The sequence below is a fragment of the Scyliorhinus canicula genome, chromosome 12 (assembly GCF_902713615.1).
Source record: "Scyliorhinus canicula chromosome 12, sScyCan1.1, whole genome shotgun sequence".
Lineage (NCBI taxonomy): Eukaryota > Metazoa > Chordata > Chondrichthyes > Carcharhiniformes > Scyliorhinidae > Scyliorhinus > Scyliorhinus canicula.
In genome coordinates, this window is record NC_052157.1 from 57,250,249 (window position 1) to 57,276,913 (window position 26,665).

General features: G+C 50.9%; 1 protein-coding gene across 1 annotated transcript in view; it reads right to left on the reverse strand.

Annotated features, from left to right (window-relative positions):
- Positions 1–23,195, reverse strand: part of LOC119974255 — a 107,550-nt gene extending 84,355 nt beyond the window's left edge. Inside the window, exons 1-3 of the mRNA XM_038813024.1 lie at positions 23,119–23,195; positions 9,002–9,064; positions 3,995–4,045 (exon numbers count right to left, since the gene is read on the reverse strand). Of these exons, the coding sequence (XP_038668952.1) occupies positions 3,995–4,045; positions 9,002–9,044 (94 nt within the window). The 5' untranslated portion in view covers positions 9,045–9,064; positions 23,119–23,195. The remainder of the gene's footprint in view (positions 1–3,994; positions 4,046–9,001; positions 9,065–23,118) is intronic.
- Positions 23,196–26,665: the final 3,470 nt, after the last annotated feature.

Here is a 26,665-nt window from a genome sequence, read left to right on the forward strand (position 1 = left end):
TCTCCTAATTCCTGTGTGAGTGAGTCCCACATTCTCCCCAATCCCTGTGGGAGTGAGTCCCACATTCACCCCACTCCCTGCAGGAACAACTCCCAAATAATCCCCATTCTCTGTGGAAGTGAGTTCCACGTTCTCCTCCATTCCCTTTGGGAGCGAATCCCACATTCACCCCACAACCAGTGGGAGCCAATCCCACATTCTTTCCACTCCCCACAGGAGCCATATCCATATTCTCCCCACTCCCTGTGGGAGCGAGCCTCACATTCTCCCCACTCCCTATGGGAGCCAGTCCCACATTCTTCCCACTCACAGAATCACGGAATAATACAGTGCAGAAGAGGCCCTTCAGCCCACTGGGTCTGCACCATTGCATGAAAAACACCTGACCTGCATATCTAACCCCATTTCCAGCACTTGGCCCATAGCCTTATGACGTGCCAAGTGCGCATCCAGGTACTTTTTAAAGAATTTGAGGCAACCAGCCTCTGCCAGCCTCCAGGGCCGTGCATTCCAGACCATCACACCCTCTGGGAATTTTCCACAAATCCCTCCTAAACCTCTTGCCCCTGACCTTGAACTTGTGTCACCTCGTAACCAACTCTTCAACTAAGCTGCTCCCTATCCACCCTGTCCATGCCCCTCCCAATCTTGTACACATCAATCAGGTCGTCCCTCAGTCTTCTCTGCTCCAATGAAAACAACCTAAGCCTATCTAACCTCTCTTCATAACTTAAATGTTCCAACCCAGGCAACATGTTGGTGAATCGCCTCTGCCTTCGCTCCAGTGCAATCACATCCTTCCTATAATGTGGTGACCATAATTGCACACAGTACTCCAGCTGTGGCCTCACCATTGTTCTATACAACTTCAACATGACCTCTCTGCTTTTGTTTGATAAAGGCAACTTTCCCATATGCCTTTTTCACCATGGTAGCACAGTGGTTAGCACAGTTGCTTCACAGCTCCAGGGTTCAAGGTTCAATTCCCGGCTTGGGTCACTTTCTGCGCGGTGTCTGCACGTTCTCCCCGTGTCTGCGTGGGTTTCCTCCGGGTGCTCCGGTTTCCTCCCACAGTCCAAAGATGTGCAGGTTCAGTGGATTGGCCATGATTAATTGCCCTTAGTGTCCAGAAAGGTTAGGTGGGGTTATTGAGTTACGGGGATAGGGTGGAAGCATGGGGTTAAGTCGGGTGCTCTTTCCAAGAAATGGTGCAGACTCGATGGGCCGAATGGCCTCCTTCTGCACTGTAAATTCTATGATTTTATGATTCTATTAACCTGCCATTCTGCCTTTAGAGATCTATGGATGAATACGCTAAGGTCCCTTTGTTCCTCAGAACCTCCCAGTGTCATTCCATTCATTGAATACTTCCTTGGCACATTGCTCCTTCCAAAGTGTATTGTCTCACACTTTTCAGGGTTGAATACCATCTGCCACTTATCCGACCATTTGACCATCCTGTCTATACCTTCCTGTAATGCAAGACACTCAACCTCACTGTTTACCAGGGCAGCACAGTGACGCAGTGCATTGCAATGCGACGTGAAGCTTCCTCCCGTTCAAGTTGGTGCGCAGGGCCCACATGAGGAACACGGAAGACAGGCAGAAGGGAGGAAAACCATAAGAGACCGTTTTGCTGGTAAATTAATGCCTGAACCACAATGTACATAAACCACTATAAATACTTGTTTTGGACAAGTCTGGCAATGTAAAGTCTGCAACAGAAGTGTTTTCGTTAAGTGGGGTTGTTGTTACAGTTGTTGGCTGGAACTCCCTCTTGTTGTTGATGTATGTGTTGGTTTTGTTTGGCCCTGTGAATGTGTGATATAAAATATTAAAAGCTCAATAAAAGTACTTTAAAAAAAACATTTTCTTTCACTTTGAGACTTACACCAGAAGTGAGCAAGAGCAGAATGTGGAGATGGGGCAACAATAACGAGTTGACTTTGGAGGGTTTAGGTCACTCTAAACTCTGCTCAGCTGGACAGAGATGATGTACCCCTGGAATGATTGACAAAGAGTAGCAGCTTTTGGAGTAGCAGCACAGAATGCATGATTATTTTAAATCTCTGACTCGGACAGCATTTATTGCCCATCTCTAATTGGCCTTGAGAAGGTGGTGCTGAGCCACCTTGCGGAGGGGTTGCAGTCCATGTGGTGTATGTACCCCCACACCCACAGTGCTGTACGAGCAGATAATAATAATAATAGTCGCTCATTGTCACAAGTAGGTTTCAATGAAGTTACTGTGAAAAGCCCCTAGTCGCCACATTCCGGCGTCTGTTCGGGGAGGCTGGTTGCGTTGTGCACAATTGCAGAGATTGGAGGAATTCTACTCAAACACGAGTCACAGACTTTTGCGATGATGTCTCCATTCATGGAAAGAATGGTAACCTGAATGGAACATCAAATATGGCAATTAAATGTAATTATGCAATTATGACACTGACCAATGGGGGTTTGTTTAAGGGTGGTGTGGTCGCTTGCAATGTTGCTTGTGTTAGTGGCACTGGGGTGAGGTGGGTTAAGACTGACTTGCATGTGGCCGTTAGATGGGTGGACTGGTGGAACCTAAGTAAAGCTCTTAATAATGAGGACGGCCTGAGTAACAATGTCTGCATCATCTGCAACACCTTCTACCTTCTACTCCTAGTGTTCGACTAGGTAGAAGCACTGGGCGGGATGGGAGACCTCCAGCTAAGCAATATTCTCCTCTGGGCTACCATTGAGGCAAATGCGACAACATCCGCTCATACCTCAGAATGAAACGCCACTGAGCGCAAGGATGAGCCAGTTCTTCGCAGGGGGGAAGGATATGTGTGGATGGTGTGCAGGAGGGCCCACGAATCACATCCACATGATCTGGGCATGGCCGAAGCTGAGGGGGGCATGGCAGGGGTTCTCGGATGTCATGTCTGAGATTCTGGGTCCGGGGATGGCCCTGAGTCCTGAGGTGGCGATATTTGGCTTGTTGGAAGAGCCGTGTGTCCAGGTGTGGGTGAAGCCAATGCTTTGGCCTTTGCTTCCCTGATAGCCCAAAGCCACTGAATGCAGGGAGGTGGGTGAGTGACCTGACAGAATTCCTGCATCTGGAGAAGGTCAAGTTTGCCTTACGGGAGACAGGGTTTGTACTCGATGGAAGGATGAGGGGCGATCTCTTTTCAGAATACGGAGAGGCCGAGATAGAGAGAACGTGGAGAAGATGTTTCCACTGGTAGGAGAAACTAGAAACCGAGGGCACAGCCTCAGACTGAAGGGATGATCCTTTAAATCAGAGCTGAGGAGCAATTTCTTCAGCCAGAGGGTGGTGAATCTGTGGAACTCTTTGCCCCATAAGGCTTTGGAGGCCAAATCACTGAGAGTCTTTAAGACAGAGATAGATAGGTTCTTGAGGAATAAAGGGATCAGGGGGATAGGGAGGAGGCAGGAAAATGGGGATGAGAAACATATCAGCCATGATAGAATGGTAGAACACACCTGATGGGACAAATGGCCTAATTCTGCTCCTTTCTGGTCTTCTTTATGGTCTTATGGTCTAAAGAGGTATTGCAACCACAGTGGTGTTAGAGGGGGAGTTCCAGGATTTTAACACAGCGACGGTGAAGAGACGGCAATATATTTGCAAGTCAAGACGGAGAGTGACTCGGAGGGGAACCGCCAGGTGGTGGGGTTCCCAGGTATCTGCTGCTCTTGTCCTTCTAGATGGTAGAGGTTGTGGATTTGGAAGGTGCTGCCTTGGTGAGTTGCTGCAGTGCATCTTGTAGATGGCGCACACGGCTGTTACTGTCCGACGGTGGTGGAGGGAGTGAATTGTGAGGTTTTGATACAGCCTCAGCACAACGGGGTCTGTTTAGTTTTCAAACCTAGACTGACATTCCAATTAGGTGTCATTCTGAAACACCTTTTGATGATCATGGTGAAATTAACACTGTGCTGGGCCCTCTCTCGCTCTCTCTCTCTCATTCTGCCTTGTTCTGGATTGAGATATACTCACCAGATCCTTCGACATCCATGTTGTTTTTGTGATTAGTGGCATTCGGATCTCCTGAAACAGAAGGCAGGGACAGAATTTCTCAAAGCTTGGCACATTTACACAGGGAATACCTGAACTGAGAGGACAGAATTATCAGGATAAACAGAGGAAACTGGGACTTATTTCCCTAGAAATTAGACTGTGGCTATTTTTAAGAGCTCAATGCCGGAGTTCCTGCTCCACACAAGATCTTCCCTCTCGCCTTTTCATTTCCCTCCATCACCCTATCATTCTTCCTATTCTGTCATAGCGGGTTCCACATTCTCCTCCACTCCCTTTGGGAGCGAGTTTCACATTGTCGTCATTCCCTGTGGGTGCGAATCCCACATTCTTCCCACTCGCAGTGGGAGCGAATCCTACATTCACCCCACGCCCCATGGGAGCGATTCCACATTCTCCCCATTCCCTGCGGGAATGAGTTCCAAATTTTCCTTCCATCCCGGTGGGAGAGGGTTTTCTCCCCACTCCCTGTGGGAGCAAGTTCCACATTTCCCCCACTCCCCTTGGGAGCGAGTCGCACATTCTCCTCCACTCCCTTTGGGAGCGGGTTTCACATTGTCGTCATTCCCTGTGGGTGCGAATCCCACATTCTTCCCACTCGCAGTGGGAGCGATTCCACATTCTCCCCATTCCCTGCGGGAATGAGTCCCAAATTTTCCTTCCATCCCGGTGGGAGAGGGTTTTCTCCCCACTCCCTGTGGGAGCAAGTTCCACATTTCCCCCACTCCCCTTGGGAGCGAGTCGCACATTCTCCTCACTCACTGCGGGAGCAAATTCCACATACTCCCTGTGGAAGCGTCTTCTACATACTCCCAGCCAGTGATCTGGGTCGAACTCGGGTCCTCGGCACTGCCAGGCAATGGTGCAAACCACGGCATCACTGTGCTGCCCTGGTTAACAGTGAGGTTGAGTGTCTTGCATTACAGGAAGATATAGACGGGATGGTCAAATGGACGGATAAGTGGCAGATGGAATTGAACCCTTAAAAGTGTGAGACGATACATTTTGGAAGGAGCAATGTGCCAAGGAAGTATTCAATGAATGGAATGACACTGGGAAGTTCTGAGGAACAAAGGGACCTTAGCATGTTCATCCATAGATCTCTTAAGGCAGAATGGCAGGGTAATAGGGTAGTGCAAAAGCCATAAGGGAAACTTGCCTTTATCAAACAAAAGCAGGGAGGTCTTGTTGGAGTTGTACAGAACTTTGGTGAGGCCACAGCTGGAGTACTGTGTACAATTCTGGTCACCACATTATAGGAAGGATGTGATTACTCTGGAGGGGGTGCAGAGGAGATTCACCAGGATGTTGCCTGATGTGGAACCTTTAAGTTATGAAGAGAGATTGGACAGGCTTGGGTTGTTTTCACTGGAGCAGAGTAGACTGAGGGGGCGACCTGATTGAGGTGTACAATATTACGTGGAGCATGGATAGGGTGGACAGGGAGCAGATGTTCCCTTAGTTGAAGGGTCAGTCAAGAGTGGACACAAGTTCAAGGTCAGGGGCAGGAAGTTTACGGGGGAATTTGTGAAAAATCGTTTTTACCAGAGGGTGGTGACGGTCGGGAATGCACTGTCTGGCAGGGTGGTAGAGGCAGGTTGCCTCACATTCTTTAAAAAGTACCTGTGTGAGCATTTGGCACATCATAACATTCAAGGCTGTGGGCCAAGTGCTGGCAATGGGAATAGGTAGGCAAGTCAGATGATTTTCATGCAATGGTGCAGAATCAATGGGTCAAAGGGCCTCCCTGCACTGTATTTTTCTGAGACTCTATAATTCTGTGAGGTGGACGGATGTGGGACTAACTCCCCCAGGGAATGGGGAGAATGTGCGACTCTCTCCCACAGGGAGTGGGGAAAATGTGGGGCTCGCTCCCACAGGGAGTGGGGTGAATGTGGGACTCGCTCCCACAGGGAGTGGGGAGAATGTGGGACTCTCTCCCACAGGGAGTGGGGAGAATGTGGCACTCTCTCCCACAGAGAGTGGGGAGTATGTAGAACACGCTTCCACAGGGAGTATGTGGAATTTGCTCCCACAGGGAGTGGTGAGAATGTGTGACTCGCTCCCAAGGGGTGTGGGGAAAATGTGGAACACGCTCCCACAGGAGTGGTTAGAATGTGGCACTCTCTCCCACAGAGAGTGGGGGCGCGATTCTCCGCTGCCCACGACGGGTCGGAGAATAGTGGGAGGGCCTTCCCGACATTTTTCCCGACCTCCCGCTATTCTCCCCCCCCCCCCCCCCCACGGCTGCCCCACGACACGAATCGCTGCTCGCCGTTTTTTACGGCGAACAGCGATTCTCCCCTGGCCGATGGGCCGAGTTCCCAGGCCTTTATCGCCGTTTTCACGAACGCAAACACACCTGCTCTCACCGTTCGTGAAAACGGCCGCAAAGTGCCGTCCCGGACAACCATGGCACCGATTGGCATGGGCCTGCGATCGGTGGGCAGCGGGTCCGATACCCGCGCACTCTTTGTTCCTCCACCGCCCCGCAGGATCAGTCTGCGGGGCGGCTGAGGGGCATGACGGCCCGCGCATGCGCGGGTTTGACGCATATGCGTGGTGACGTCATCCGCGCATGCGCGGGTTAGAGCCGTCCAACCCGCGCATGCGCGGCTGACGTCATCGTGCGTGTCAGCCGCCGTGACGCTTGGCGGTTCTTCACGGGGCCGCGCTGCTAGCCCCGACCGGGGGAGAGAATCGGGTCCCGGGAGGGGGCGCGGAGGCTGCCGTGAAACACGGCCAGTTTCACGGCAGCCTTTACGACTCTCTGGTCTGTCTGTCTCTATAACCTTCCTGAAATAGTGGAACCACATTAGCTGTTCTCCAGTCCTCTGGCACCTCCCACAAGTGCAGAAAGGAATTACAAAAATATGGGTCAGAGCCCCTGCAATCTCCTCCCTCGCTTCCCACAGCAGCCTGGGACACAATTCATCCGGACCTGGAAATCTGTTCACTTTTAAGCCTGTCAATACCTCCAATACCTTGTCACTCCCTGTGACAATTTGCTCAAGAACCTCACAGTCTCTCTCCCTGGGTTCCATATCTACCTTCTCATTTTCTTGGGTGAAAACAGATGTGAAATATTAATTCAACACCCTACCAATGTCCTCTGGCTCCACACAGAGATTTCCCCCTTGATCCTTGATGGGCCCTATTCCTTCCCTGGTTATCCTCTTCCCATTGATATACTTATAGAATATCTGATAATAATAATTGCTTATTGTCACAAGTGGGCTTCAGTGAAGTTACTGTGAAAAGCCCCTAGTCGCCACATTCCGGCGCCTGTTCGGGGAGGGTGGTGCGGGAATTGAACCCGCGCTGCTCGCCTTGTTCTGCTTTACAAACCAGCTGTTTAGCCCACTGAGCTAAACCAGCCCCTTTGGATATCTTGGTATTTTCCCTACTTTTACCAGCCAGAGCTTTCTCATATCCCATTTTTGATCTCCTAATTGCTTTCTTAAGCTCCAACCTGCACTTTCTGTCCTCCACTCATGCCTCCGTTGATTTTCTCCCCTTGTACTTGCTAAAAGCCTCTCTTTCCCTTCTCATTGTATCCTGAATATCTGTTCTCTGTGCTAGTTACTCCTTCCTATTACCCTAGAGGGAACATGTAGGGCCTGTACCCTCCCCACTTCACTTTTGAATGGCCCCCACTGCTCTTCTATAGATTTCACCACAAGTAACTCTTCCCAGTCTACCTTGGCCAGATCCTGCCTTATTTTACTAAAATCTGCTCTCCCCCAATCCAAAACCTTTTATTGCAACTTGTCCATAACAAGCTTGAATTGTACCATGTTGTGGTCGCTATCACCAAAATGCTCCCCCACCAACACACCAACCACTTGTCCGGCTTCATTCCCCAGAATAAGGTCCAGCACTACACCTACACTTGTTGGATCCTCTGCGTGTTGAGCTAAAAAGGTCTCCAGTATACATTTTAAGAACTCCACTCCATCTAAATCCTTAACACAGTGACTATCCCAGTTAATGTTGGGAAAGTTGAAATCACCTAACGTAATTACCCTCTTATTACTTTTACATACCTCTGCGAATTGTGCACATATTTGTTCCTCAATTTCCCGCTGGCTATCTGGAGTCTATAATAAATACCTCAAAATGTGGTTGCCCCTTTTTTTTCCTAAGCTCCACCCACAAAGCTTCATTTGATGGCCCCTCCAAGATATCATGTCTCCTTACTGCAGTAACTGACTCCTTAACTAATAATGGAATGCCTCCTCCTCTGTCTTGCCTGGAGATTTTATATCCCGGGACATTGAGCTGCCAGTCCTACTCCTCCATCAGCCACGTCTCCATGATGGCTACTATATATCACAATTCCATGTGTCAATCCTCGCCCTTAACTCATCCATTTTACCTGTAATACTCCTGGCATTAAAGTAGAGGCCATCCAGCCTCGTCTTAATCCCTTGAAACTGACTACCGCTGTATTCCCTACGAATTGATTGTTTTTCTGTGGGAGCGAGTCCCACATTCTCCCCACTCCTTGTGGGAGTGAATTCCACATTATTCCCACTCCCTTTGGGAACGAGTCCCACATTCTCCCCACTCCTCGTGGGAGTGAATTCCACATTCTCCCCACTCCCTGTGGAAGCGAGTTCCACATTCTCTCCCTTCCCTGCTTAAGGAGGTTTCTCCCGAATTCCCCATTGGATTTATGAATTGCTGTCACCTATCAATGGCCCCGAGTTCTGCTCTCGCCGCCAAAGAGAAACACCTTCCCTCTGGACAGTCCGGCGCTCCCTCTGGACTGACCTCCCCCTTCTATCTCTGCTGGCAGTGAACCAATGGTGGTCTGTTTATGCTTGGAGTGCCCCAGTTTCTTTATCCCAAAAGATTTTCAGCAAAATTCACTGAGGGATGAGAATAGCCAGTGGAAGTTATGTTTCATGAAATTAAATAACAACAAGGTTTAGACTTTGGATGTATTTCTTATAAAATCCTTACCAATTGCTCCAAGCACCATCAGGAGTAGGAGATTGACCAACATCCTTCACTGAAGCCCAGGGCCTGTTTATCAAAAAAAATAGAGAGTTTCATTACTCCTGTTTGGAGCTGAGTTTGGGTGACAGGAAGCGCAGTGGGGTTTAGATTTGGAGCCTCATTGCCAGGTGGATTAGCGTCTGAGGGGGCAGAATTGTGCGCTCGAAGGTTTAGGGTTCATCAGGGTCAGGGGTCATCAGGCAGCATCATGCACTGTCCATATCTTTTGGGAGTCAGACTGGAGTCCTGGAATTTTCTTCTGGGAGGAGAGAGAGGGAGAGAGAAGAGAGAGCAAGAGGGGGAGAGAGGGAGAGAGGGAGGGGGAGGGAAGTAGACAGATAAAAATAGGGAGAGTGAGGGGAGGGCATAGAGAGGTGGGGAGAGGGAGTAGGTGGGGGAATGGAGGCAGAGACAGAATTAAAAAGAGGAAGGCCAAAGGAGAGTCAGTTTCACAAATGACCAAATATTAGACTGTGATGAATGTTAGAAATTGTTATAGTTTATACTTGTTGCAGTAATGTGATTAAAAAGCGAGTTTAAGATGCGTACAGCCAGTATGTCTGCTGAAGCTGTGATTAAGGGGTTGTAAAAGTGTGGTCAGCCTTGATTTTGCAAGGGGGAGTGATCTGCTGATATATTACTTTTTTACAAATAGCTGGCTAATGGAATATTATTTTGGTTTGGAGGTCCCCTGGGGTGTAGATAACTTATGAGGGGTAACATATTTGGTCCTAACTTGACCGGTCATGGGACATTTTGTGGGTGGAGACAGAAGAATGCTTTGTGCTTTGGGTACAGATGTTGTAGTTAAAGGGAGGAGCCAGGTATATCCGTAATTGAAATTTGCCAGAGTATTTTAGTCTGACAAGAAGTGCCTTTCGGCCTGCTTTTGAAATGTTCCCTCCAAGGTCTCTACACTGTAAAAGGCAGGTAAAAGCTGATTGTTAACTTTATATATAAGTGATATTTGAACTATATTTGAACATATAGAGGCAGATGAAGGGAGTATTGTGGTGAATGTAACGTAGTAATTCACACTGTATTTACCAATACCATTGTAAGCGCAGTAGCGTTATCCGACCACTAGGGGGAGTAGCTCTGGGAATGCTCAGGGGTTTGTACAGGGCTCCACCCATGGCTCCGCCCACGACTCCTCCCCCTTGACTGCTGTATAAATAACCGTGTCCAGAGCCAGCCTGCAGTTCATCGAGAGTTCAAAGGATAACTGGCTGGCTCTGTAGTAAGTAGATTAAAACCACTGTTCATATCTTAAAGCACGTGTCTCGTGAATCGATGGTTCCATCAATTTAATCTACTTAAGAACAGTCAGGATCGATCATGGAATCAGCCCTCAAGCCTGGACGCCTGGAACTCGACCCACAGGATGCAGAGGCAAAAGAAATCTTCTCCCACTGGTTGCGGTGCTTTAAGGCCTACCTGGCAGAAGCGAGCACAGCCGAAACAACAGAGGAACAGAAGATAAACCGACTGCACATGAGAGTGAGCCACAGAATCTCTACGCAACTAAACTCAGCCGGTTCATATACTGCAGCGCTAGCGATACTCGATAAGATGTATGTAAGGCCCATTAACAAAGTTTACACACGCCATGTGTTCACGACTCGCCGCCAGCGGCCTACAGAATCACTCGCCAAATTTTTAAGAGAGCTCAATAATCTATCTAATAACTGTAACTATCAAGCGGTTACCGCGGCTGAACATAGAGAACTTGCTGTACGCGATGTTTTTGTAGCGGGCCTCAGGTCTAATTATGTACGCCAACGACTGCTGGAAAAAGGGGCCCAAGACTCAGAAACAACTGCGGAAATTGCTACCATGATGGAGGTCTCCTTCCGCAGCCTCCCCTCGTTCCCCGCGGACCCCGTGACCCAATCATGGGCCCCCAACCAGTGACTCCCCCAGGCCTGTGCTACGCGGCCGCCCAGCGACCATGCTGCCCCAGCCTGCCACTATGCTGCTCCAGCCAGCCACTGTGCGGCCCCAGCCTGCCATTTCTGGGGCCAGAATCAGCACCCGCGGCAGCACTGCCCGGCCCGCAACGCAACCTGCAGCAGCTGCGGGCGGAAAGGCCACTACGCGAGAGTGTGCCTCGCAAAAAGGGCCCCAGCTTCCAACTCCCCAGCGGCACAAAGTAATTGCTCCCCACACTCGCAGGCCCGCGGGGCCCGAAACGCTGCGGCCTATGCCCCGACCCCGCCCCCTCCCGCCACGTGCGATCCATGGGGGCCGCCATCTTGGCAAACCTCCACCACGCGGCCGGCCACGTGCGACTCGTGGGGGCTGCCATCTTGCACGCCATCTTCCTCGCCGCCCGCCACGTGCGATCCACGGGCCCGACCTGCATCTCCACGCTCGGACAACTCATCGGAAGAGTACGACCTCCCCGGGTGCTCGTCACATGGCCCGCAACTCGGCGCAGTCACCCTGGATCAATCACGCCAGAAGCATCTGCGAAATTTGATGGCAGAGGTCCAAATCAACGGGTACAAAACGCCATGCCTTTTTGACTCCGGGAGCACTGAGAGCTTCATACGCCCAGACCTGTTAAGACGCTGTTCGCTCCCCGCTTTCCCCGTGCGGCAAACTATCTCGCTCGCTTAAGGCTCCCATTCTGTACAGATCCAGGGGCGCACCGCCGCGATACTCACAATCCGAGGCGCTAGCTACTCAAAATTTCAACTCTACGTTTTGCCCGACCTCTGCACGCCACTCTTATTAGGTCTAGATTTTCAATGTAACCTTAAGAGCCTCACCCTCAGCTTCGGCGGGCCCCTGCCCCCACTCACTATCTGCAGCCTCGCTACGCTGCGAATCTCCCCCCCTCCTCTCTTCGCCAATCTCACAAAGGACTGTAAACCCATAGCCACTCGTAGCAGGCGGTACAGCCTGCAGGATAGGGTATTTATCAGATCAGAGGTCCGAAGGCTTCTCAGTGAGGGGATTATAGAGGCCAGCAATAGTCCCTGGAGAGCTCAGGTGGTGGTCATTAAGACCGGGGAAAAATTCCGCATGGTTGTCAATTATAGTCAGACCATAAATAGATTTACGCTCCTCGACGCGTATCCCCTCCCCAGGATTGCAGACATGGTAAATCAGATCGCCCATTATCGGCTCTTTTCCACGGTGGATCTGAAGTCTGCATACCACCAGCTCCCAATCCGCCCGGAGGACCGCCACTACACGGCATTCAAGGCCGATGGCCGCCTCTTCCATTTCCTCCGGGTCCCCTTCGGTGTCACTAATGGGGTCTCAGTGTTCCAACGAGCAATGGACCAAATGGTGGACCAGTACGGGCTGCGGGCCATGTTTCCGTACTTGGACAATGTCACCATCTGCGGCTATGACCAGCGGGACTATGACGCCAACCTCCACCGTTTTTTCCAGACGGCACAGAACTTAAACATCACCTACAACAAAGAGAAATGCGTTTCCCGCACAAACAGACTGGTCATCCTCAGCTACGTCGTGGAAAACTGAGTCCTGGGCCCAGACCCGGACCGTATCTTAGAACTCCCCCTCCCCCATTGCCCCAAGGCCCTCCAACGGTGCTTGGGTTTCTTCTCTTACTACGCCCAGTGGGTCCCTCAATATGCGGACAAAGCCCGCCCACTCTTTAAGGCCACACGATTTCCCCTGTCAGCTGAGGCGCGCCAGGCCTTCAGCTGCATCAAGGAGGACATCGCCAAAGCAGCCATGCGAGCGGTGGATGAATCCACTCCCTTTCAGGTTGAGAGCGACGCCTCAGAGGTAGCTGTAGCAGCCACTTTAAATCAGGCAGGGAGACCAGTCGCATTTTTCTCCCGTACCCTCTCCGCTTCAGAACTCCGACACTCCTCAGTCGAGAAAGAAGCACAAGCCATTGTGGAGTCTATTCATTACTGGAGGCACTACCTCGCAGGTAGGAGGTTCACCCTCATCACCGACCAAAGATCGGTCGCCTTTATGTTTGATAACTCGCAAAAGGGCAAAATAAAAAATGATAAAATTCTTCGGTGGGGGATCGAACTCTCCACCTGAAGCTATGATATTAAGTATCGCCCCGGGAAGCTCAACGAGCCTCCGGATGCCCTATCCCGCGGGACATGCGCCAGCGCGCAGATTGACAGACTGAAAGTCATCCACAACGACCTCTGCCACACGGGGGTCACCCGGCTCGCCCACTACATCAGAGCCCGAAACCTGCCTTTCTCCAACGAGGAGGTAAAAGCGGTCACCAGGGACTGCCCGATCTGTGCGGAGTGCAAACCGCACTTTTATAGACCAGACAGGGCCCACCTGGTCAGGGCTTCTAGGCCCTTTGAACGCCTCGCGATTGATTTCAAAGGGCCACTCCCCTCCACTAACAAGAATGTTTACTTTCTGAACATCGTAGATGAGTTCTCCCATTTCCTATTTGCTCTCCCGTGCCCCGACATGACCTACCACACAGTCATTAGGGCCCTGCATAGCATCTTCACCCTGTTTGGTTTCCCCAGCTACGTGCACAGCGATCGGTGTTCGTCCTTCATGAGCGACGAGCTGCGTCAGTACCTGCTCGACAAGGGCATTGCCTCGAGCAGGACTACCAGCTATAACCCCAGGGGGAACGGGCAGGTGGAGAGGGAGAACGCGACGGTGTGGAAGACCGTCCAACTGACCCTCCGGTCTAGAAAGCTCCAAGTCTCCTAGTGGCAGGGAAGTCCTCCCAGACGCGCTCCACGCTATTAGGGCCCTCTTATGCACAACGACCAATCAGACCCCTCACGAGAGGCTCTTCATTTTTCCCAGGGGCACTACCACGGGGTCTCACTTCCGGCATGGCTGAGGACACCGGGCCCTGTACTCCTGAGGAAACACGTCAGGGCACATAAAACCGACCCCCTTGTTGAGAAGGTGCGCCTGCTCCACTCCAACCCCCAGTACGCCTTTGTCGAGTTCCCTGACGGCCGCCAGGACACAGTATCCCTCCGGGATCTGACACCTGTCGGATCCAGCACCCCCTCTACCCCCACAGAAGGACCCCTCACGCTACACCCCATGCTGCCGCCCCCTCGCGCTCCCAGGCCCACGAGCTCGCTCCACCAGTTCCGTGCACCCGCGCCGGCCAGCCCCCAGTGCCCCCAATCCCCGGTCAAACCAGAAGAGTATGAAGCTTGGACACCAACCTCCCTGGAGTCCGCCATTGTACCCCAGCACACAACACCCATCCAGCCACCGCAAGAGGCTGCAACCCCGGTGCTCCGCAGATCACAGCAGACAGTTTGACCACCGGACATACTTACTTTGTAGACCACCACCCCCGCCGGACTCGATTTATTTGCAGGGGGTGAATGTGGTGAATGTAACTTAGTAATTCACACTGTATTTATCAATACTATTGTAAGCGCAGTAGCATTATCCGATCACTAGGGGAGTAGCTCTGGGAATGCTCAGGAGTTTGTACAGGGCTCTACCCTTGGCTCCGCCCACGACTCCTCCCCCTTGACTGCTGTATAAATAATCGTGTCCCGAGCCAGCCTGCAGTTCATCGAGAGTTCAACGGGTAACAGGCTGGCTCTGTAGTAAATAGATTAAAACCACTGTTCATATCTTAAAGCACGTGTCTCGTGAATCGATGGTTCCATCAAGTATATTGACGTTTCTTCTTTTAGTTAAGAACTGTTGTAAATGTTAACTAAAAGCTGTTTGTTGTTGCTGGTGTGATTTATTTTGTGTTAAAATTAAAGTTTGGTTTAATGTAAAAGATATTGGTCAGGGTTATTATTCCTCTCGGGCGGTAACGTTTCCTTAGTTTTACAAATTGCAAATACTCGGGTACTCATCCAGGATCCTAATAATTCATGTGGGGGAGCTGAGGAAGCCATTCAGCCCATAATGACTGTGCTGTCTCTTTGACAGATCGATCCAATGAATTCCAACTCGCTCTGCGTCCCCACCCTCCACTCTTTCCCCCTATAACCCTGCAAATCTTTGTGCTTCTAGTATATTTCCAATGCCCCCTTTGAACAGTTTATATTGAATCGGCTTCCAGTGCCCTTTCAGGCAGTGCCTTCCAGATCACAACACAGAGCCAATATGTCACCAAATATAGCAACACCCACAAAGGAATGCATGACCCGAGTCTAGCAGGTAGTCTGTGATTATACAGAGACCTGTGTATAAGCATGACAAATGTAGGAATTTTAGATATATTTGGTATTTGGTGCAGTGAGGGTAAAAAGTTTGGGTTAGTGTGTGTCACTGCTGCAGTCATGTTTTAAAAATAAATCCTAGTTTGAACGACAGCTAGGTTTTGGAGCCAGAGGTGCAATTAAAGCATCGTAAAACGCTTGGGCTAATGGAATGTTGTTTGGATTAAGGGAGAATCTCTTGTGGAATTAATTAGATTTCAGCTTGGTGAGATGATGTAATTACTGGGAGGAGCCAAGGTATCAGGCATTTTACAGAAAAGCAGGGTTAGTTGAGTTTTAGTTGGAGAAGTGAGCAGAAGCCAAGCATCTTGGTTCAATCAAAAGATATGTCCATAGATAGATCAGTAGTTTATTTCCGAGCAGTTTAGAATTGGGTGGCTGTAGAGGAAGCTGAAACAAGCTGAGAAGCAGCTTCTGAAAGAATACAGCCAGAGTTTCTGCATGGTTCTGACAGGCTTCAGGTCATTTTTTTAAAGCTGTCTTGAAACAACTCTCTTTCTCGAAGAAGGGGCGGGATCTGGCGACCGGAGAATCGGCGTCAGTCGCGCTGGTGCAGTCACCGTGGCGCTGGTCGGGGGCCACTGAACGCACCCCCCCCCCCCACAATTCTCCGCACTCGACCGGCCAAGTGCCTGCCGAGTTCCACTGAGCCCCGCCGGCGTCGTTCGCATGTGGTCCTACCCGGCGGGACCTCGACGTTCTGGCTGTGGGGGCCATCCTAGTGGGGGGAAGGGGGGAATCCGACTCTGGGTGGGGCCTCCACGGTGGCCAGGCCCGCAATAGGGGGCTACCGATCAGCGGCCAAGCTCATTTCGGGGGGGGGGGCTATGTTCCTCTGCACATGGCCCCTGTTTAGCTCCGCCATGTTGTGTGGGGGCCGTCACTGAAATGGCCATGGCGCGCATGCGTGGACCCGCGGTCGTAAGTGCTAGGGCCCATATCGGCAGCCGGTGCTGCGTGAGGCGCTCCAGCGCCATGCTGGCCCTCTGTGTGTTGGGGGATTACTGCTCCTAGCGGCCAGGTGACGCTGTCGTAAAACGCTCCGCCTTTTACGATGGCGTCAACACTCAGCCGCTAAAATGGAGAATCCCACCCGACATCTCTGTACAGCAGATATTCCTGAGGGCTAACTATGTTTAACAATGGGTTGAGAGCTGAGGTGGGTTTAGTTTTGTTGTTTGAGGAGGAATGCAGAGAGCAGTTAAGGGTCACTGTAATCAATGTACTGATTAGCATTGTTTAAGGGGTAATTTAAGCTATTTTCTGGTGTGATGTTAAATATATTTTCAACTGTGTTAGCACTAAAGTTTGATTTAACATACCATATCCCTATTTTTTTATATATATTTAGAGTAGCCAATTCTATTTTTTCCAATCAAGGGGCAATTTAGTTTCCAATCCACCTACCTTACACATCTTTTTGGGTTGTGGGGGTGAAACCCACGCAGACATGGGGAGAATGTGCAAACTCCACACGGACAATGACCCGGGGCTGTGATCGAACCCGGGTCCTCGGTGCCATGACGCAGCAGTGCTAACCACTGTGCCACCGTGCTGCCCAGCCCCCCCCCCCCCCCCCCCCCCTCCCACAATCCCTATTTGTGTGTGAAATCACTCATGGAACAAGTTATATTTTCCTCACAGGCTTACAAAATTAAAATAAAATATTGGGGTTTCTGTCCAATATACTAGCCACTGCAGCAGTCTGGTCTGAAGTCATAATGCATGCAAGCATAGAGGCTGCTCATGGCCTAGATTATTCTGTGTATTGTAAAGGTCCTTCCTTTTGTTTCCTGTTGAGTCCCTTATTCCCCCTTTCTTTCCTTTTTGCCATTACATTTCTGGTCCATGGGGGATCCATGGACCTGTGACTTTAAGACAAAGCAACATGTAAGTGGCCTGTGCCTTTAATTCGATCAGAGGATTGCAGCAGCAGCAGAGATTGGTGATGCTTCAGTTTGACTTGCTTAGCTGGTGACCAACGAATTGGCCCAAGAGCTGTGCCCGGCCCAGTAACTAGTGGTGATTGGTTCTGATTTCACTGATGCGTTTCTCAGTGTCGCACAGGGCTGGAGTTAGTTTTACTTTTGATAAAGTAGCCAAGGCATGAGAGGGAGAGATAGACTGGGAGAGGGGGTGAGGGGGGACAGCTAAACTGAAGAAGAAAGAAAGGGAAACCACAAGAGGGGGAAGGGGGAGAAGAGGGGGGTTAGAATCAAGAGACAGGGAGCAATAGAGGAGAACCAGGGAGGTGGGTGGGGGGGGGGGGGGGGGGGGGGGGTGGAGGGAAATGATAGCTGGAAGGATGGCACGGGAAACGATAACAGACTTTGCATCTACAGGAACAGAGAGCAAGGGGACTCCAGGCGAAAGACGGGAAGAACGGCTGAAGCGGAAGTGAGCGTGAGACGACAATGGCAGCGAAACCCGTCCGGGAGAAGCAAGTGACAACACCAACACCAGACCCATTTGAGTATTGCCCTCTGTAATTGTTTCTCCGGCACCCAATAATATTGCCAATTGTACAGAGTTGCTGCTGTCGAACTGGTGCATAATACCTTACCAGTTACTTTATTTTATTTTTTATTTATTTTTTATTATTACTGTTTTTTTGGTATGTTTGTGTGTGCGCTTCTCTTCCATATATATATATATATATATATATATATTATTCTGTGTACATAACGGTAAATATACATTGGTCAAAAACCCAATAAAAAACATTCATAAAAAGAAAAAATAAAGTTTTACTTTCAATTCTGAAGCCTGGATGGAGGAGTTCTAACTCTTTCTCTAAAATACCTGATTAATTACCTCTAGCTGGCCACTGTAAGAGCTCTTCTCTCTCTTGGGACTGCAGAGAGGTGAAGTAAAACCACGGGCTGGGAGCCAGGTTTGACGTGAGACAAAGGATATCAAGAAAATAACAGACCTGAATGTGAGCCTTCGAGTTGAAGGCCCAGTTTGATAAGAACGAAAGTGGCTCGCCAGAAGAAAGCCTGCTGCCTGTAAGTACAGCACGGAATTAATAGCTGCCAAGAAGACCATCAACGGCTGTAAACAAGAGGCTTCAAATAACCAGCATGCTGGGAGAAAAGCCTACTGCAAAGAACTCATCATCTGGAGCAAGAACTCTTACCTTTTGACCTTAATCCTTATTATTTTTACTCCTTTCCACCCCTCTGTGTTTGTCTGTCCTGTGTGTGTCAGGAGAGGGTGGGACAGTTAAAGGGGGTAGTAGATTAGCTTTCTTGTTATCCAGCTGTATTTACTGCATGTTTCATCTGTATTCCTTGTTATAAATAAACAATAATTCTGTTTCAACTTACAAACTTGGTGACTGTAATTATTGAACAGTTAAAGATTTTGGGAATTTTTACAAGAATTATTGGTTAATTCACTTGTGTTGTGACTCGGGGGCCTATGGGGCTGGAATTGACTGTGCACTCAACCAGTGTGTCGTAGAAGTATATATATATTGTTACGAGAAAAATGGGAGGTGTGCTCTGTCTGTCTCTTGTTCTAACCCACATGTTTGTGGAACATATATTAAAATAATTGTTCCAGATAGTTAAATGGTCAAGTAGGTAGTTTATCTATTAACCTCAGAGTGACCCCTCAAGGCCAAGGTTTCTTCAATAAACGGCAGAACGCTTTGTTTATTATGAAACCAGACTTGTGAACTGGAAGGACAAAGCGAGTTAACAAGCAGTATGAAACATGAAATCATGACTCTCTTTCTAATTACTAAACACACACAGACATCAGCAAAGTAATTGAATAAAATAGGTTAATTCTGCCAAAAGGTTAAAAGCCAATGATTCGAGGGAAAAGGGTTGATGGAGCCTTTTGAAATGGTGTCCGGGTTATATAGTTGATCTCATAGAACCACAGAATCCCTACAGTGCAGAAGAAGGCCATTCAGCCCATCAAGTCTGCACCGACCCTCTGAAAGAGCACTCTAACTAGGCCCTTTTCACCGCCCTATCCCCGTAACCCCGCATATTGTTCATGGCCAATCCACCTAACCTGAACATCTTTGGACACCGAGAGGCAATTTAGTATGGCCAATCTGTCTGATCGGCACATCTTTAGAGGCCGGGTCATTGAGCATGGCCAATCCGCCTAATCTGTACATCCTGGACATAGGGGTAATTTAGCATGGCCAATCCATCGAACCTGCACATCTTTGGACTGTGGAAAGAAACTGGAGCACCCGGAGGAAACTCACACAGACACAGGGAGAATGTGCAAACTCCACACAATCACCCAAGGCCAGAATAGAACACGGATCCCTGACACCGCGAGGCAGCAGTGCTAGCTACTGTGCCGCCATGCCGTCTCTCTGACTTGTGGAACAATAGATGACTCTTCCACCACTTTCAGGGGGACTTCAGCCAATCCCAGAAAGTCGAGAGACTTTGGAGCAACCTCCACTCACTACCTACTTTGCACCGGGGCGGGGGCTTCAGCAACGTCCACCGCGGTGGACAGGTTTCCAGCTCCTTTTTAAAACTGCTTAATTACCTTTTCTTGTGCAATGCTGTCTTTTCCAGGGAATGGCACCAACCAGAGTCCTCACATTAACCCTTTAAGGGACTGTGTCATTTAAAAAAAGACACACACATTCGTCCTGAATTCCAGTGGATGCGGCATATTTAGATTTTCAGAAAGTTTGGAAGAATAAGAGGTGATTTAAGTAGAACATATAAAATTCTTACAGTGCTCCACATGGTAAATGTAGGAACGATATCTCCCCCTGGCTGAGGTGGGGGGTGGGGGCTCTAATAACAGAGGAGGCAGCTTCAGAATGTTGGCAGTTGACTGAGGACTGAGATGAGGAGGAAATTCTTCACTCAGAGGCTGATGAATCTTTGCAATTCTCAGCCCTGGGGTGTGGGGGCAGGGGGGGGGGGGGGGGGATGCTGGAGGGGAGAGACGTGGCTATGTCGCTGTGGAGGAAGGAAACCTGTTGCCCTTACCCAGTCTGGCCTATTGTGACTCCAGGCCCCCACTGTAATGTGGTTAACTCTCCCCCGGGGATGGGCAATAAACGTTGGCCCAGCAGCCAAGCGATGCCCGCATCCTATGAATGAAACATACAAATGATCCTGTTAAGTGGAGGGACAGGCTCGAAGGGCTGAATGGCCTACTCCTTATACTTCTTATCGTCCTTACGACAATCAGCAGTCTTTTAAAAATAGATCTTGTTGAAAAATCTCGACATAGTCCCAGAGCAGCGGGTGGAAGTGCTGACCTGGCTATGACTGAAGGCAAAGGCCAGAATTTTCTGACCGTTGGGATTCTCTTATCCAGCCAATATCGCATCCCCCCCCCCCCCCTCCCACCCAGCCTGTGGGTTTCCCAGGAGCGTGGGGTGGCCTCCATGAGAAATCCCATTGACAAGCGGCGGAAACAGAGAATCCCAGCGCCAGTGAACGGCATGCCACCAAAAACACGCGCCTGAGGTCCGAGGAACGGGAAGGGCAGGCACGGGATGCCTGGGAATTGCTGAGGACCGAAGGGCTGTTGAAAAGCGAGAGGGCTGAAATGGCCAGGGGAAGTCAGAAGGTGAGGAGATTCAGAAACAATTGGCAGGATTCCTGGTTCTGGAATGCCAGTCTGGAGGACAGGGAGGAATAATCATTGTGTCGGCGCAAGAAAACATGAGCAGCGTGAAGAACCAACAAACGTAGGCGCGTTTGGCGAGGTAAGACCAGAACAGAATGAAACACTGGGAGTGCCGCTCGCAGGAAGTAGATGATTGGAAAGAGGGCTAACGTGGCTGGAAATGAAGAACTTACCGGAGGGAATTCAACACCTTCAATTAGAACTGCATGAACTCAGAGTGTCGGAGTTCCCTGAGCTTTGCCTGAAACGTCAGGAAGTGGAGCAGGAATCGTTGATGTTCCCCAACAGTCGCTCGAAAGCGGGAACAACGAAGCAGACCTGGGGACATTATAGGGGCTGGGGGCAGTGTGGGTCGGTGGTCCAGGATGCGCAAGCTGGCCGAAGGGGGGGGCTATTTCACGGGCCGGGTTGGCGAACAGCCTCCACCATAGAAGCACGGTGCAGCCGCTGCAGGCCTCCGTCCTGCTGGCCCTCAGCCAAACGGGGAATTGGTGGCCGTTTTACACCAATTTACCGTTCCCATGCCAGCATGGGTACCTAGCCCCAGAATCGGAGAATCCAGCCTCAAAGCCAAGTGACAGATGCCACCAAAGCAGATTCCATGGATTTATTGTCATCATTGACGGTCAGCACAGACTTCTATCAGATTCCCGCAGATAACTCGAGACCGGGTCCGGGTTTCTCCTGGAATTGGCGGGGTGGCTTGTACCGGCGCCAAAGAGCGGCATGAACCACACCAGCATCGGGCCGCCCGCAAGTTGCGGAATTCTCTGCACTTCCGGGGGCTAGGCCAGTGCTAGAGGGGTTGGCACCGCTCCAACCAGCGGTGAAAGGCCTCCGCTAGTCTGCGCGAGTTGGCGCATGCGTGGGACCGCCAGCGTGTTCTGGCACATGCGCAGAACCGCTGCCGTGTTTCCTGCACAAGTGCAGAGGGTTTCCTCTCCGCACCGGCCAAGGCGGAGCCTTAAAGAGGCCGGCGCGGAGGGAAAGAGTTCCCCCATGGCATAGGCCCACCTGCACATCGGTGGGCCTCGATTATGGGCCAGGCCACCGTGGGGGCCCCCACCGGGGCCAGATCCCCCCCACGCCCCCCCCCCCCCCCCCCCCCCGAAGGCCCCACTAACCGCCCTCCAAGCCAGGTCCTGCCAGTATGGACCATGTCTAATCCACGCCGGCAGGACTGGCTGAAAACGGGCGGCCGCTCAGCCCATCGGGGTCCGGACAATTGCCGGGGGGCCGCTGCAAACATCCCCCGACCGGCAAGGCGCGATCCCCGCCCGAAAACCAGCGCCGGAGAATTGGGCAGCCAGCATCAGAGCGGCGGGGCGGGAATCATGCCGGCCCCCCCCGGCGATTCTCCGACCTAGCGGGGGGTCAGAGAATCCCGCCCCTGTGTAGAGGCCAGCATGGAGACAAGTTATATATATACTTAACATTTACAGGGTGTGGGTGCCACTGGTTACGTCAGCATTTATTGTCCATCCCTAATTTCCCCTTCAGAAGTTGGTGGTGAGCCGCCTTCTTAAACCTCTGAAGCCCCTGATGCGTAGGTACACCCACAGTGCTGTTAGGGAGAGAGTTCCAGGATTTTGACCCAGCGGCAGTGAAGGAATGGACGATATATTTCTTAGTCGGGATGGTGAGTGAATTAAAGGAGAACCCCCCCCCCCAGGTGGTGGGGTTCACAGATATATGCTGCGCTTGTCCTTCTGGATGGTAGAGTTCACGAGTTTGGAAGGTGCTGGCTAAGGAGTTGCTGCAGTGCATCTTGGAGATGGTAGACACGGCTGCCACTGTACGTCGGTGGTGGAGGGAGTGAATGTTTGTGAATGGGGTGCCGATCAAGCAGGGCTGCTTTGTCTTGGATGGTATTGAGCTTCTTAACTGTCATTGGAACTGCACTCTCCAGATAAGTGGAGAGTATTTCATCCTGACTTGCGTCCTTATAGATGGTGGACAAATAATGGTGTGTCACTACTAAACGCTTAACGATCGATGATACGATACTGAGAAGCTCCCTGATAGACCTCCTGAATAAACAGACCACCAGCAGAATTCTCCATCGGTGGGGTCCTCCAGTCAGCTGGCAGTGAACCCACGCCCACGGGTTTCCCGACGGTGTGGGTTGGCCACAATAGGAAACCCCATTGGCCGGCTGCGGGAACGGAGAATCCTGGTGCCGGCAGGGACGAGCCGCGCAAGAAAACACGGCTGACGGAGCAGAGAAACGCGCCCACCATCTTTCAACAAATCATTTACCTGACTCTCTTCAACTTGTGTCACCTGTGATTACCGAGCCTCCTGTCCCTGGGAAAAGCTTTCTCCTTATCGATTCCTATCCAAACCCGTCCTCATGATTTGGATCACTACGATTCAACCTCCCCTTAACCTTCTCCGCTGCGAGGAGAACGGTCCCAACTGCTCCCAGACTCTCTCACTCTCTCTCCACAAACGGGATCCAGACAGAATGGCACTCATGGAGGTCTCCTAGGGGATCAGAGGCCCCCTGATGCTTGCCCTCGGGGCAGGGTGGAAGCTGGCACTGCTGATGCCACCTGGGAACCATGGCAGTGCCAGCCTGGCATCCTGGTAGTGTCACCTGGGTGGCAGCCTGCCACTGTCAAGGTGCCCAGGTGGCTCTGCCAGGGTGCCAGGCTGACACCACCAAGGTGCCAAGCTAGCATTTTCAGCATGGCAGGGATTGGACCAGGTGGTGCTATGGGGGAGGAGCTGAGGATTCCTTTATCGGTGAGTTGGGTCTGGGGGGGGGGCAGAGTTTGGGTGTTGCATTGGAGGTCAAGAGATGCCATTTTTAAATGGCATCCCGATCTCTCCCTGTACTAAGGAGTTCTAGCGAGCGGAGCTCCTCCGTGCAGGAAACAGGACTAAGTGCAGCCTCGGTCGCATATTCCCCGCTAAGGCCCCAATAGACCTAAGTAGGAGTTAAATAGAGTGGTGTTTCTCACCGATCTGAGCAACAGGAAACACCTGGCTAATCATACGCACTATGGAACTCTGTTTCCATTTGGGTAGGTCATGCCCTAGAGAGGGGGAGATATACTTGGAGAGAGTCTGGGAGAGAGAGAGAGAGAGTCTGGGAGAGAGAGAGACTGGGAGAGAGAGAAAGAGAGAGAGTCTGGGAGAGGGAGACTAGGAGAGATGGAGAGAGACTGGAAGAAAGAAAGAATGGGAGAGAGAGAAACTAGGAGAGAGGGAGTGAGACACTGGGAGAGAGGGAGAAATATTAGGAGAAAGAGAGACTACCCCAGGTGTCTTGATCTTTTTATTGATTTTAGTCCTTGCAAAATGTGCATTAGAGAGCAGAGGAAATGAATGTAGTCTATATTTAGACTGATATTTACAGCTATCGTTGAGATCTTTTTTAAAATCTGGTAGTCATAAACATTCTCTTCCTGCCCCAAGCAGTTTAACTCATCCTTTCATCGAGAATTTCCTCCCACTCTCTTCCCCAGTCTCTCTCCCTCTTTCTTTTACCTAATCCCTCTCTCTCTGCTCCCCCCAACATGGTCTATCTCTCTTCCCCAGTCTCTCTCTTCCCCAACAGTCTTTGTCTCTCTCTCCCCAGCCCCTCTCTCTTGCAGTCTATTTCGCTCACCCCCAGTATCCCTCTCCCTCTCACCCCCCGTCTCTCCCTCTCCCTCCCACAGTCTCCCACTTTCTTTCTTTCAGTCTCTCTCTCCCCATCTCTCTCTCACCCAGTCTTTCTCTCTCCCTGTCTCTGTCTCACCCCAGTCTCTCTCTCTCTCTCCCCCAGTCTCTCTCCCCCTGTCTCACTCTCCCTCCCAGTCTCTCTATGTCTCTCCCCAGTCTCTCTCTCCCCCCAGTCTCTCTCTTCCCATCTCTCTCTCTCGCCCAGTCTTTCTCTCTCCCCCTGTCTCTCTATGTCTCTCCCCAGTCCCACTCTCTCCCCCAGTCTCTCTCTCTCCCCCAGTCTCTCTCTCTCCCCTGTTTCGCTCTGCTTCCTCGGCTCTCTATGTCTCTCCCCAGTCTCTCTCTTTCCTAGTCACTCTCTCTCCCCAGTCTCTCTCTCTCTCCCCTGTCTCTCTCTCTCTCTCTCTCTCTCTCATCCCGTCTCACTCTGCCCCAGTCTCTCCCTCTCTCTTACTCTCTGTCTATCCCCGAGTTGATATGCATAAAGAAATTCTGTACATAATATTATACACAATCTCCAACCACCAGGTGACAGTGTAAACCAACCACGTGAGCCTGTATCTGGGGAGTTGGGAGTAAGTCATGTTGGTGAATAGACATATTTTGCAGTAGCTCTATAGTAGTTAGTTAGTGTTAGTAGTTTGTTATTTTATTTATTCTAGTTATCTTTATCACAGTTGTTTCAAAATAAATTATTTAAACAAGGTGTTCTGTAGTGCACCATTCATATCGGCCGGTCTATAGAACATGACATCCCCAAGTCTCTTTCTCTCTCTCCCAGTCTCTCTTTCTCCCCACAGTTTCTCCGTCTGTCCCTGTCTCTCTCTCTCCCAGTATCTCCCTCATTTTTCAGTCTCTCACTTCTCAGTCTCTCTCTCCCCAGTCTCTCTCTTTTCATTCTCTCTCTCTCTCTCTCACCCAGTCTCTCTCTTTCCCCGCCACACTCTCTCGGTCCCAGTCTCTCTCTCCGAGTCTCTCTCTCTCCCTGTCTTTACATCATACTCTATCTCCCAGTGTCTACCTCTCTCTATCTCTCTCCCCATCCCCATCTCTCTCTCTCACGCCCCCCTCCAGTCTCACCCTGTCTCTCTCTCCTGTCTCTCCCTCTCTCTCCAAGGCACTCGCGCTCTCTCCCCAGTCTCTCTCTTTCTCAGTCACTCTCTCTCTTCCAGGCTCTCACACTCTCTTCCCAGTCTCTCTCTCTCCCAGTCTCTCTCTCTCCCAGTCTCACTTTCCTCCTCAGTCTCTTTCTCTATCTCTCTCCCCAGCCTCTCATTCTCTCCCCAGGTCTCTCTCTCTTTCCCAGTCTCTCTCTCTTTCCCAGTCTCTCTCTCTCTCCCAGTCTCTCTCTCTCTCTCCCAGTCTCTTTCGCTCTCTCTCTCGCAGTCTATCTCTCTCTCTCCCCCCCCCCCATCACTCGCTACCTCCCAGTCTCTCTCCCACTCTCAGTCTCTACCTCTCACTCTCTATCCCCCACCCAGCCTCTACCTCTCTATATCTCTCTCAGTCTCTGTCTCTCTCTATCTCTCTCAGTCTCCATCTCTCTATCTATCTATCTCAGTCTCTACCTGCCTATCTCTACCTCCCTCCCCCCCCCCCCAGCCTCTACCTCTCTATATCTCTCTCAGTCTCCATCTCTCTCTATCTCTCTCAGTCTCCATCTCTTTCTCTATCTATCTCAGTCTCTACCTGCCTATCTGTACCTCTCTCCCCCACCCCCAGTCTTTACCTCTCTCTATCTCTCTGTCAGTCTCTACCTCGCTACCTCTTAGTCTCCACCTCTCTCTTAGTCTCTACCTCACTCTCCGCCGTCTCTACCTCTCTCTCTTCCCCCACTCTCTATCTCTCTCTCCTCCCCGTGTCTATGTCTCTCTCCTCCCCCCAGTCTCTACCTCTCTCTCTCCTCCCCATCGCTACCTCTCTCCCCAGTCTCCACCTCTCTCCCTACCTGCCCCCCAGCTCTCTCCCTCTCCTTCCCCCACACCTCTCTCCTTCCCCCGCACTCTCTCTCACTCCCTCTCCCACCTCTCCCTCTCTCCCACAGCTTTCTCTCCCCCCCACCTCTCCCTCCCACACCTCGCTGTGCCTCTCTTCCCCCCACCTCCCTTCCTCCTTCCCACCTCTCTCTCCCTCC